The sequence below is a fragment of the Pristis pectinata genome, chromosome 2 (assembly GCF_009764475.1).
Source record: "Pristis pectinata isolate sPriPec2 chromosome 2, sPriPec2.1.pri, whole genome shotgun sequence".
Lineage (NCBI taxonomy): Eukaryota > Metazoa > Chordata > Chondrichthyes > Rhinopristiformes > Pristidae > Pristis > Pristis pectinata.
In genome coordinates this window covers 86,471,880-86,484,330 of record NC_067406.1, presented here as the reverse complement: position 1 = coordinate 86,484,330, position 12,451 = coordinate 86,471,880, and the positions used below count along the sequence as shown (strand labels likewise).

The 12,451-nt window shown below is 41.5% G+C and overlaps 1 protein-coding gene across 3 annotated transcripts in view; it reads left to right on the top strand.

The window, feature by feature from the left end:
- The window catches only part of arhgap24 (Rho GTPase activating protein 24), a 391,296-nt gene that overhangs the window by 367,910 nt on the left and 10,935 nt on the right, over positions 1 to 12,451 (top strand). For all 3 annotated transcript variants that reach the window (XM_052010255.1, XM_052010256.1, XM_052010257.1), the window contains 2 exons: positions 1,809 to 1,882; positions 6,365 to 6,486. In XM_052010255.1, coding sequence (XP_051866215.1) covers positions 1,809 to 1,882; positions 6,365 to 6,486 — 196 coding nt within the window. The remainder of the gene's footprint in view (positions 1 to 1,808; positions 1,883 to 6,364; positions 6,487 to 12,451) is intronic.

Below are 12,451 nucleotides of genomic sequence, written 5' to 3'. Positions count from 1 at the left end.
GTCTAGGGCAATGGCGAATCAGCCTCTAGCCAGATTCTGCGCAGAGAGCAGGGTGGTCCTGACACATTTCGTTCTTTGAGCCAGCATTTTCAGATTTACTCTGTCAAAGAATTACTCATAACCACTGGGTAAAAACCAAGAAGGTGCACAAAGTCATGCTGTTTCTACAAATACATAACAAAATTCCAAACACTGGTGAAAAAGTCTGCAAGGTATTGGTCTGAATGGTGGTTGATGTTTGCCAACTAAATAAACATTTACCAATATTGTATTTAACATGTCCTCCTTGAAAATTAGTGTAAGATAAAACACTTTTGTTATAGTCATATTTGTTTCTAGTCCACCGTTCACTGCAAATGTAGAAATGCTGCAACTACAGTACATGTTGAATATTAGCAGAGAATACTACAGGTTAGTCAGCAAGCAGGCAAAATTAATAATTTCAGGTATGTCCCATCCTCAATACAAAGGCTGCTGATGAATAGCCACTTGACAGATTATCTATGGTTTCATGCACAGATTATGTTGCTGGATTTCCATAATTTAAAATATTAACACATTATTTTCCATGTAACCAGTAGATACATGCAATCCTACAGTCAAATCTTTACTATTTATGCCTCTGTTCACGCTATCAACGGTGCTATTGAAATGGAGGTCAGATTCTGGAATCTGGAGCAAAAAAACAAACTGCTGGAAGAATTCAGCGGATCGAACAGCATCTGTGGGATGAAAGGAATTGTCGAGCCTCAACCTGAAACGTCAATAATTCCTTTTGCCCCACAGATGCTGCTCAACCTATTGAGTTCCTCCAGCAGTTTTTGGCTATTGAAATAGATTGTTGTCTCAGGCAGCGCCTAGTTTTGTGAATGCATCAGAATATGTATATATATTTTTATTAAAGTCCCATATGTACTGAAATATTTGAAAATTTCAGCAGTCATTGACTATGATTTCAAATATTTTCTTAACTGATTGAGTCACAGAACTTCAAAAGTATTGACGATTATAAATTTCTTTCACTTCTAAGAGAACTTAAATGGTCTTCAGCCCCTGCTCATTGTCTCTCACTAATGTAATAACATTAAAAAATAAAGGGAAACAACAATTGGTCCATGAAGATTGTTCCTTCCAAGTCCTTACAGGAACCATTCCAAAGCCAAAGTCTGCAAATGCTGGAAATTTAAGACTTAAGCAGAAAATACTCAGCAAGCCAGGCAGTATCTGTGGAGAGAAGCAGAGTTAATGGTTCAGTTCAAAGACCTTTCGTCTAAAACCCTTCCTGAGGAACGATTCTGTTGAAGGTTCTATTCCATCTTATTAACATCCCAAGGAAAAATTTTGCAAAAACTGCTCCTTAACTCACTGAAATGCTCCTGTTTAGACCTGGATCTTACTTCCCAATCCATCATGTTTCTGATGATTTTTCAAACCACTGATCCAATATACCGCAGTCTTTTATTGTGCTCAGAGTTAATGAAAAGAACCCATCCTGTTTTCTTATTAGCCTTGCATTTTTTCATGTATTGATTACACCACTGGGGATTCCATAATCTCCAGTGCTGCATTATTCTGAAAGTGTATGTGCATATATAAATCTACAGATAGATTCATCCTTGCAGTCACACAAATAAAATAGCTAGCACATGATGTGAATGTCAAGCCAAGATAGAGTTCATGATCAGTGCAAGTTCCATTGCAGCCAGTTTTGAAAATTGATTCATGTTTGTTGTATTTATCTCAGTGCAGGGTACCAAAACCAATGAACGATTGCAGAGGGCACTTTAACTGGTTTTCATTTCTTTCAGGGGATGAAGGAGCTAATTAAACAAGTGAAGACCCTCCCTCCTGTGAATTTCAACTTACTAAAGTATATCTGCAGGTAAACCGTTGGCTGCTGGTCTTCAACAATTTAAGTATAGCTCAGTGCTTAATGTTTAGAGGATCAAATATGTCACGGAAAGTAAAGTTAATCAATGTAAGTTGATGCTCTGATGCTGCTATAATGTCAAGCTGGAAACATTGTGACAACTACAATCCAGATGGTATCCTAGAAATGGGTTTATCACAAGGTAAACCTGTTTATCTTCTTAACAAGCAAGTCCAGACCTCCCAACTTCATGGGGTTAGGTAGATTTAATTATTTCAACAGAGTACAACTGTAAAGTTTGACTCTGTCTTGATGCAGATATACTGAACAGGGCTGTGGAACAGTGCAGTTTGTTGGTTCACAGAGAGGTGACAGAATGGACTTGCAGAAAATATACATGTGACCCATGTTAGATGGAATGAGCTGGCTGCTGAGTATTGGGGCCTGATCAGCGTGGAGCCAGGCAAGGTGTTGAGCCAATCCAAGACTTGCATGGGATCCACCTCAACAAGCTCCACCAGCTGCCACCTGCTCCCAGCTTATGCTGTGTGCTGCCTGCTTTTGTTTTTGACTTTTTGGGGCAAGGAACTTCCACAAATCAATCACAGATTTAGAAACCCCCATCCAGCTGTAAGAAGACAGGTAGCAAAATGGGAAATCAAAGAACTGCAGATGGTATAAGTTTAAAATAACCAAAACTATTGGAAACACTCAGCAGGTCAGGTAGCACGTGTGGAGAGAGAGAAAGAGAGTTAGCAGTTCAGGTCGAAGACCCTTCATCAGAACAAGAAAACAAGTTAGCTTTAAGCTGCAGAGAGGGTAGGGAGCAATGGATAGGCAAAGGGAATATATCTGATAGAGTTGTCAAAGTGATGTTTGTGGTACTGTCTGGTTAACAAATGAATGAGGTCAGTTAGAGAGAGAAAGAGGGAAAGAAAGAGACAGATGCAAAGCTGTTGCTGAAACCTGAAAGCAAAGGAGAAATGTGAGGAATGACCAGTAAGTCAGGCAGTGCTTGTGGAAAAAGAAGAAAATGAGTAAATATTACAGATGGATAACCTACAGCAGAACTGGCCAGATCCGATACAAACGGAGAAAGTGAGTTATCTGAAATTATTACATTTGATTTTGGGTCCTGAAAGCTCAACATGCCTAGGCGGATGATGAGACTCTGTTCTTCATTTCATGTTGGACCTCATTGGAACAGTGAAGGAAGTTACAGACAGATAGAGCAGAGCACGAGAGGGATGGAAAGGTAGAAAGATAGACCCTTTGGAACTGGGGACCCACCACAGGATACTTTTCTTGTTTAATTATCCTGCGAATTTCTGAAAGGCAGTTAGTGGGGGAAAAGAAGAGTCGGATGTTCTCCATCTCCAGTCCCTTGTCAAGCCAGAGTATGCTCCAGAGAAACAAAGGCCTACAGATGCTGGAATCTAGATGAAAAACACTGTGATGCTGTAATAGAAGAGGGCAGTCTGAGGTTGTAGGACTATCATGTTGGTATAATAGAAGCGGGCAGTCCTAGGTCATAGCATCAGAGTATGCCCTATCAAGCTCTGTCTTCTGGCCTGTGTCCCTGCTCCATCAATAACTTCTGTAAAGGATTTCACACTGCTCATTCCTGGACCATAGTGAGGATAGCTGGCCGGCACACATAGTGTGGGTGAAAGTGTAGAAGGCCTCCTCATAAACCACAAATTCTCAGCAGCTTCTATAGTCTTCACAAGGTCTTTTGATTATAAATCTATTCACTCTTAATTGCTATAATGCTGGTTATGACACAAGGGACCCACCAGATAGAGTGGTAACATTCCCTGAAATTCACTTGCAGGTTGCTTGCCTCTCTGAGCATAACCAGTCGGTCTCCAAGGTTTGGAGGAGAGTGGAATGTCACCATTCAAAGTTGCTGCTGTGTGACCAGTTGGAGAATTTCTATTGCTATTGTCAGGATCTAGCCAATGTTGTCAAGCAGTGCTGCTAGATTTCCTTCTTGGACCACTATTTCACAGGAATTGTGTGGCTTATTAGAAAACTTTATGGGATTAAAAGCAAACCACAATGGCGCAGGACTGGACCAGTGAAGCAGAAGGATCCTTTCCCTTGCAGGTGTTAGAGAATCAGTTGACATCCTCTGACAGTCCAACGGTTATTGGGATCATTTCTGCATAGAATCATAGAGCAGAATCATTATGGTCCATAAGGAGTACATTCAGCCCATCGACTCCAGACCAGCTTCCTGTAGAGCTGTCCATGCAGTCCCAATCACCTGTTTTTTCACCCATTGCCCAGTAAATTATTTTCCCTCAGACGTGCCGGTCCAACTGCATTTTGAAATCCCTAATTCCTACCACCCTTATCAACACTGAGTTCAGATCATATCTATTCTGTGTGTAAAACAGCTTTGCCATTCATCTTCTTGGTATCATGGTGTCAGCTTTCAAATGACCAGATATGTTGAATTCAATTCCATGATGTTGTTGAACTTATGATCGTTGTTTGTTGGTCCATTGCCATGAGGACAACATGACTGTGACCTTTCTCTGTTGTGTTGTGTGACGCCGCTGTCATACAAATGGGATGGATTCGGAACAGATCCGGCAGCTCGAAACCAACACCATTGAGGTGTTGTGGGCTTTCAGCAAGAGCAAACTAGCCTTCCACCACAATGTGTTACTTCCTGGCCTGACATGCTCCCTATGCTACAGTTCTCATTGAGATAAGGAACCAATTCCAGTTCAATGGTGAAGCATGCATGTATGAAACAGTATCAGCCTACTTGCTGAAGCCACGTCACATTACCATATGCCTGTAAAATGTTTTGGGGGCTCACAGCCAAGAGGTCAGATGAAAACTCTGCAGTCCAGCACATGAATAAGAATGCCACCACCTGCAGGTTCCCCTCTGCACAGTACTGCACAGTACGGGCCCTTCGGCCCACCATGTTGTGTCGACCCATATAAACCCATTCCACAATCAATCTAATTCTTCCCTCCTACACAGCTCATAACCCTCCATCTTTCTTACTTCCATGTGCCTATCCAAGAGTCTTTTAAATGTTCTGAACTCCAGTTCACACATTATCCTGAGCTGGAAGTATGTCAATTTTCCTTCCTCATTGATGAGGCAGATTCTCATAACTGCTCACCTTGCAGTGTTGTGGGAATACCTTCACCTTGAGGACTGCAACACTTCAAGAAGGTGCCTCATCAGTACCTCCTCTGGAGCTATTCAGAATGAGCAATAAATACTGGCCTTACCAACGATGCCAACATCTGTGAATGAATTTAAAAACAAAATCAAGTGGACTCATTCAGTCTGGTGCCCAAGTACTACTGATATTCAGCAACTGGAAGTCACTGGAGCTGCTTACTAATAGCGTTCGATAAAGTAGTATTTCAGGAAAATAGCAAAGGGTTGACTTTCCATAGAAGTTCTCCCGCTTCAGTGGGTGATCCATAGAAACTCAAAGGAAACGGAGGTTCTGCTTAAGTTACAGTGAACGAACAGGCGAGATTTACCATAAAGCCCTGAGCAGATGTTAGGATGAAAGGCAAAAACCCAGCTGGTGGTGGTGCAGGGAGGCTCACATGGGGTTTGGGCAAAGCCCTGAGGTTTCAATGTTCTACTATGCAGGTAATGATTGAGATGGGGCAGGGAGAGCACTGCAGGGGACAGGCACAGAGGTAGGACCAAGGTATGAACACTGGGAAGAGATTTAAGTGGAAGATAGGGGGAAGGCGAGTAGGGATGAGAGGATCCAGGATAGACCAATGATATAATCGGAGGTTAAGGAGAAATAATTAGAGGGATCGAAGGAGAAGTTAGGGTAGAGCTTGGACAGATCTGAGGGGAATTGTAGTATTGGCAGGGGGTGAGCAGGTGAGGGACTGATCGCTTAGAATTAGCAGATTAAGGAAGATCTGGGGGAAGATCGTTGCCCTGGACTCCCCAGCAGCAGCCCAATTAGGGTCAGGCCCTTTGACTAATACCAGGATAGGACTCAGCTCTCAGGTTCACCAGTTCAGAGTTCGTAGGAGCCAATATACAGAAATTTGTGCAAGTGACATCACTCAGGAGATGTTCAGCATTTGACATCATTGCACATGCCTATTGACCATCGTCTGATGCATGACATGTGTACAAAAGACCCTGACTGAATATCTGAAAATTCACACTGTGTTCATAAGCAACCCACCTCAACTAGTAATCTGGGTTTTAATCAAGTTTACTTGAGTAGCAGAGTAGCACATAAAAACAAATGTCTTAGGCCATGTCTTTTCAGTTAAGGTTGACAGCGATGCTTAGTCCTGAGGCTGAAGCTGATTCCATTAGCTGAGGACACTGACAGCAGCAGAGAGAATACAAGGCATGGTTGGCACATCACGCACTGTCCACAAGCCATAGAAACTTTCTTCAATGCTGAATGTGGCAAGCAGCAGTTAATACTGATTCAGTGCTCTTTCTAAACCCTGACTGATTAATTTTTCACAGGTTCTTGGATGAGGTCCAGTCTCATTCAGATGTAAACAAAATGAGCGTTCAGAACCTGGGAACAGTGTTTGGGCCAAACATACTGCGTCCAAAGGTTGAAGATCCTGTTACTATTATGGAAGGTAATTTTATAAATCAGTTTTGCTTTGCAATTGACTCTGCCTGTGTGTGGTGTGTTCAAGCTTGTCCTTATTCTTCATTCTTGGATGGCTGCCATCTGTGGCCGTACTCAAATCCAAACAGGTCTATGGAGCTGAGTCTGCTATTGTTGTTCCTGAGGGGGATCTGGGGAGATGTGACATGGGGGACTTTTATATTTAAATAGTTGCTGATTCCTTTGTTATCCAAAGAATGGTCCGTATAAACCAAGGAGCACTTACCTTGACAGGCCAAAGGAGGTCTACCATAATAGGTAATGAAGGGGATAGTGACCAACTTTGCATTCTTGTCTCAGACCTACAGCACCGCAGAGCCACTGCCAATAGCTCTCAACAGCACTAGTAATTGAAGCATTGATTTTATTAGTTTTTTTTCAGGCAACAACAATGAATAGCAACAAGGAGTGTACTGAAACTTCAGAGAGGCAAATCACCTTCATTATTTTCTTCATGACAGCCAGTCAGTAAAGTGGGCTGCCTGTGGTGGCACCACTATCTGAACATAACTCTGATGTGCTCACTGCATTTGTTAGTGAAATGCTCATGCTCTTTAATTGGGAGTCCTTGCTAGCTCTTCAATTCTATTTACTGTAGCAAGTGGCCCATGTGGCAGGATCAATGAACAACTTGCACCTTGTTGATGTCCCACTTACCTCTGAAAACATGCTTTAACAGGTCCAAGCTTGAGGACCATTGCATTATCTGTCTACAACTTGACTTTTGTGGAGAAGGGAGTCCAGCATACACACTAGAAGTCTGTGAATTGTCACGAATCCCCACCATGCCCTGTAATTGAAGAGTTACAAGAGGGAAATAATTTATTTTAACTCAGATTACTAATTTGCTATTTTATGCTGGTGGATGTCCCCAGATTAAGAAGAAGAAAGCCCATATGAGGGTCCTCATGTGAATTCCAGCTGCTCTTGTGCAGACGGGTGTTGGAAACTCATCTGTTGTTACAAAAAATTAAGCTTGGCTCCTTTAACATCGTTACTGGGTGCAATAGTGGCTACCAGCTTGTGGGAAACTTGGCCATCACCCTGGGACCTCAGCTACAGGGTTCAAAGGTGGTTTTATGGAAAGAAAGTGGAGTGATTCTGACAGGGAAGGCCTAATCATTCTTCACTCTGATTTTGCTTGTCCACACAATGGAAGGAATGAACTAGTCTTCCTCTTCCCAGCCAATCCTGCATTCATTTGGTCTGGTGAAAAGCAAATTGATTTCCTTGCTCAATCTATATAAAGAAAGGGCTCGGTCCACTTGACTATTTGTCCAGAAGCTTGTGTAAAATTGGTGCTAAGGAATATGTGGATGAATTAGAGTAAGAGATCTGAGAAAACCTGAATAATTTTAACTGCCCAGCCAACAAATTTCCACTGAATAGATAGGGTTAAAATCACCCCTTTGGAATTACAATTTGCCGCAAATCAATATTTGTGAAAGTTAATATTAAAATCAACTTTTGCCAAGGTTCAAGAAACAAAAAAACGCTTGGATGAAACTGATATACAAATATGTTATGTGATAGTTGGGGCCTCTGCAAAACTCTTGGGTTAAAATACTCCTCTTGTAGGTAACTCAAAAAATAAATCTCTTGGAATATAAAATTTACAAACTGGCAATGATGCTGTAAACTAAGTAAACCACTGGTGCCTTTTAAAATTATATTGGCTTTAAATTAAGTAGGTTTATGTGGCATCCAAGTTGCCTGGGGAGTTATGAGAAATTCCATACTTTGGGATATTTTGTGTAACTGCCAGCTGGAAATAAGGTTGAAGGGAACTCAGAGGATGATTTTTTTTTAAAACAAATTGCAGCCAGATGTCAAAAGTGGAAATCCTAGACTAGACTGGCAGTGGAAATTTAATCATAAGAGTATAAAAATGTAAGAACTAGGAACAGGAGTAAGCCATTCAGTCTCTCAAGCCTACTCCATCATTCAACAAGATTGTGGCTGATCTACCTTGGCACCATTTTTCCTGCACTATCCCCATATCCCTTGATTTCTTTAATAGCCTGGATACCTTGGATCTATGAATCTTTGTTTTGAATTTCTCTCCACAGTAGAGAAATCCAAACATTTGCCATCTCCTGAGTGAAGAAATTTCTCCTTATTTTTGTCCCAAATGGCTTCCCCCTTATTTTGAGACTGTGGCCCTTTATTCAAGACTCCTTTGCCAGGGGAACCATCCTCCACACATCCACCCAGTCGAGGTCTCTAACTATTTTGTATGTCTCAATGAGGTCACCCCTCATTCATCTGAAGTCCAGAGGTGGAGCTAACTCAATCTCTCCTTGTGTGAACAACCCGCCATCCCAGGAACCAGTCTGATGAGCCTACGCTGCACTTTATACCAAGTGTGCCCTTCTTTAGATAAGGAGACTAAAATTTTGCACAATACTCCCAATAGTGGTCTCCCCACGGCCATTTATAATTACAGTTTAACATTCCTAACCTTGTATTCAATTCCTCTTGCAATAAAGGCCAACATTAGCCTTCCTTATTGCTTGCTGCATGTGCATGTCAGCTTTCAGTGCCTCATGTCCATGGACACTCAGGTCCCTTTGAATATCAACATTTCCAGTCTCCTGCCTTTTATAAAATGCTCAGCATTTCAGCTGTGGCAGAAAATCTCACCTTTTTTCCAGATTGTACTTCATCTACCATATTGTTGCCCACTCACCCAGATTGTCCGTATCCCCATGAAGCCTCTTTGCATCTTCATTACTACTCACATTCCCACTTAGTTTCCTGTCATCACCAAGCTACTAAATATTACATTTGATTCTCCTCAGCCAAATCCATATAGATTATAGACCTCTATATCAATCATAGGCCAAAGCACAGATCCCTACCTTACCCTACGAATTGTAGTCTGCCAGCATGAGAAGGATTCGTTTATCCCTACTCTTTGGTTTCTAGCCGTTAAACAATTCTCAATCCAAGCTAGTGTATTACCCCCAGTTCCACATGCCCTAATCTGTAGGAACTTATCAAAAGTCTTCTGAAAATCCAAATACACCATGGTTACTAGTGCCTTCTCATCTGTGCCACTAGCAACATCCACACTGAATTCTCATATATCAGTCAAATATGATTTTCCTTTCCAAAAATCCATGCTGTCTCTACTTAGTCATATTGTTTGAATACCTTAATACCTTGATAGCACATCCTTTATTCCAGAATTTTCATTTAGACAATCTGCGTGAGTGGGCAACAACACAGCAGATGAAGTACAATGTGGAAGAATGCAACATTTTCTGCCACACCAGAAAAAACTGAAATGCTGAGTATTTTTTAAATAGTGAGAGACTGGAAAATGTTGATGTGCAAAGAGACCTGAGTGTCCTTGTACCTGAATCACTGAAAAGGAACGTGCATGTTCAGCAAGCAATAACGGAGATTTAATATTCACTTTAATTTCTCCTGTAATCCATGGTTGGACCATTTTTCTGTTGCCAGGCATGCGACTGCCCAAAATGACTTTAATTAAGAAATCTAAAACAACATATTTCAGGCCAGCAGTTTGGTAGTTTCCTCATTCTCTCTCTCCCTTCTTTCTTGAATAGTGGGGTAACATCTGCCACCCACCAATTGGCAAGAACCAATCCAGAATCAATAGCATTTTGGAGAATGGTCATCAGATGATCCGTTATCTCTATAGCCAACTCCTTCAAAATTCATTGGGTCCTTGGGATTTATAAGTTTCTAATTTCAGTAACTTCTGAGTACCAATTCCTTACTAATAGTAATTTATTTTATTTCTTCATTTGCATGGATAGACACAAGATAGTCATTAAATTCATCTGCCATTTCTTTATTCCCTATTATAAATTTTCCCATCTCTCTCAGTAAGGGAACCTAATCATCCCTCACTAGTCTTCCTTTTTACATATCTGTAGAGGCTCTTGCGATCTGTTTTTATGTTTGTTGCTAGTTTAGTCTCATATTCCATTTTCCCATTATTAATTTTTTGCCCATTCTTTGCTGAATTCTAATATACACTCGATCCTAGGGCTTACTGCTTTTTCTGGCAAAATCTGCCTGCTCATAGAATCACAGAATAGTTGGAGCATTCAGTTGCTCATGTCTGCTGGCTTTTCATCAGAGCAATTTTCTCCATTCTCCATCCATGGCTGAGTAAATGTTTCTCCACTGTATGTTATCTAATTCCCTCTTGAAGGGCACAATAGAATCTGCCTCTGCCACATCTGGAGACAGTGTGTTCCAGTTTCCAACCACATGCTACGTAAAAAGTTTTTTTTCTCATGTTACGCTGAATTTTCTTTTCCTTTATACCTGTGACATCTGATCATCAATTCCTCCACCAAGGGGGCAGTCCACAACTGTCTGCTCTGTCCAGACCCCTCATAATTTTATATACGTTTAGCAAATCTACCTCTAACCTCCACTTCTCAAAAGTAAACAGTCCCAGTCTCTCTAATCTATCCTTGTAACTGTAATCCGTTGTACCAGGAGCCATTTTTATAAATATTACTAATTAACTGAATAATAATCGAAACCCCCTCTGATGCCTTCACATCCTTCCTATAATGTGGCAACCAGAGTTGAACACAATACTCCGATTGAAGCTTGACCACTTTTATAAAGTTTCAGATTACCTCTCTTATCACCTCAACAGCAGAATCCTATATCACCTTAAACTCTGCAGTGAAAACCAACTCTCAATGTCCTTTGGCTAAACAAACACGTTTCTGCAAGCTGTCCCCAGAATACGATCCTTTAAGTCCAGTCCTGTCCTGTGTTCTGCTGTCCCCAAAACAGAGCATTGAACTCGAAGTGTGCTCTGACCAAGGCTGGATACAACTAAAGCAGGGGCCACGCATTCCAGTCACTTTGAGAGAAATGCTAATGTTTTATTAGCCTTTGATCACATTTTGTAACGGTCCACCAGCTCTTTGTGATTTGTGCACATGGATACCCAAATCCCTTTGTTTCTCCTGGTCTCCCACCATATAAATCATACTTTGAAGCATCTTTATCGGATCCATGGTGTTTGTCCTTGTGCTTCCCCATTTTCAATTATGTCGTCTTAAAATGTTAGGCCCTCCCTCCTGTAAGGAAACTAGTTTATTGGCAAGAGGCCTCTGGCTCGACTCAGTGGTGGGTACTGTTCAAAATAGTTTTACCTTGTTTCTTTATAAGATGGGAGGGATTGACATGAAGGTTCCACAGACGCATTTCCAGAGAAAGGCCAGACTGTGCCCATACATTGGCTACCCATGATAGACTTCCCCACTTCCTCTGCAGCAAAGATCTGCAGCAAACAACTTTATCAGGATTGGGGACTACTTGATATCATTATATTAATCATTCCACCCAATGGAATCCATTGAGGATTTACTACAAAGAAGAAATGGGGTTAAAACAGGAGAATTATTTATGTAAATAAAAGATCCATAGATCAGTACGGGCTGCCTCACCCTGTGAATTGGCCAACACCATCAAGTCATAGAGCAAATAAGCAGGCCCTTCAGTCCACCATTTCCATGCCAGCCATCTATATTAATTCCATTTTCCAGCACTTGGTGCAGAGCCTTCTATACATTGGCAATTGCGATTCAAATGCTCATTTAGATACTTTTTAAATATTGTGAGAGTCTCTGCCTCCACCATCCCACAGGCCATGCATTCCAGATTCCAACAGCCTTTGGCTGAAGAAGATCTTCCTCAGGCCCCCTCTAAATCCCCTACCACCTACCTTAAACCTAAGCCCTCTAGTTTTAGGCACCTCTGCTATGGGAAAGTTTCTTACCATGTACCCTTCCATTACTTTGCATAACTCAATCAAGTCCCTCCTTGGCCTTCCCCATGCTAAGAAAACAAACCCAACCTGTCCTCCTCCTCCTCATAAATGAAACATTCTATCCCAGGCAACATCCTGGTGAATCTTCTCTGCAGAAATA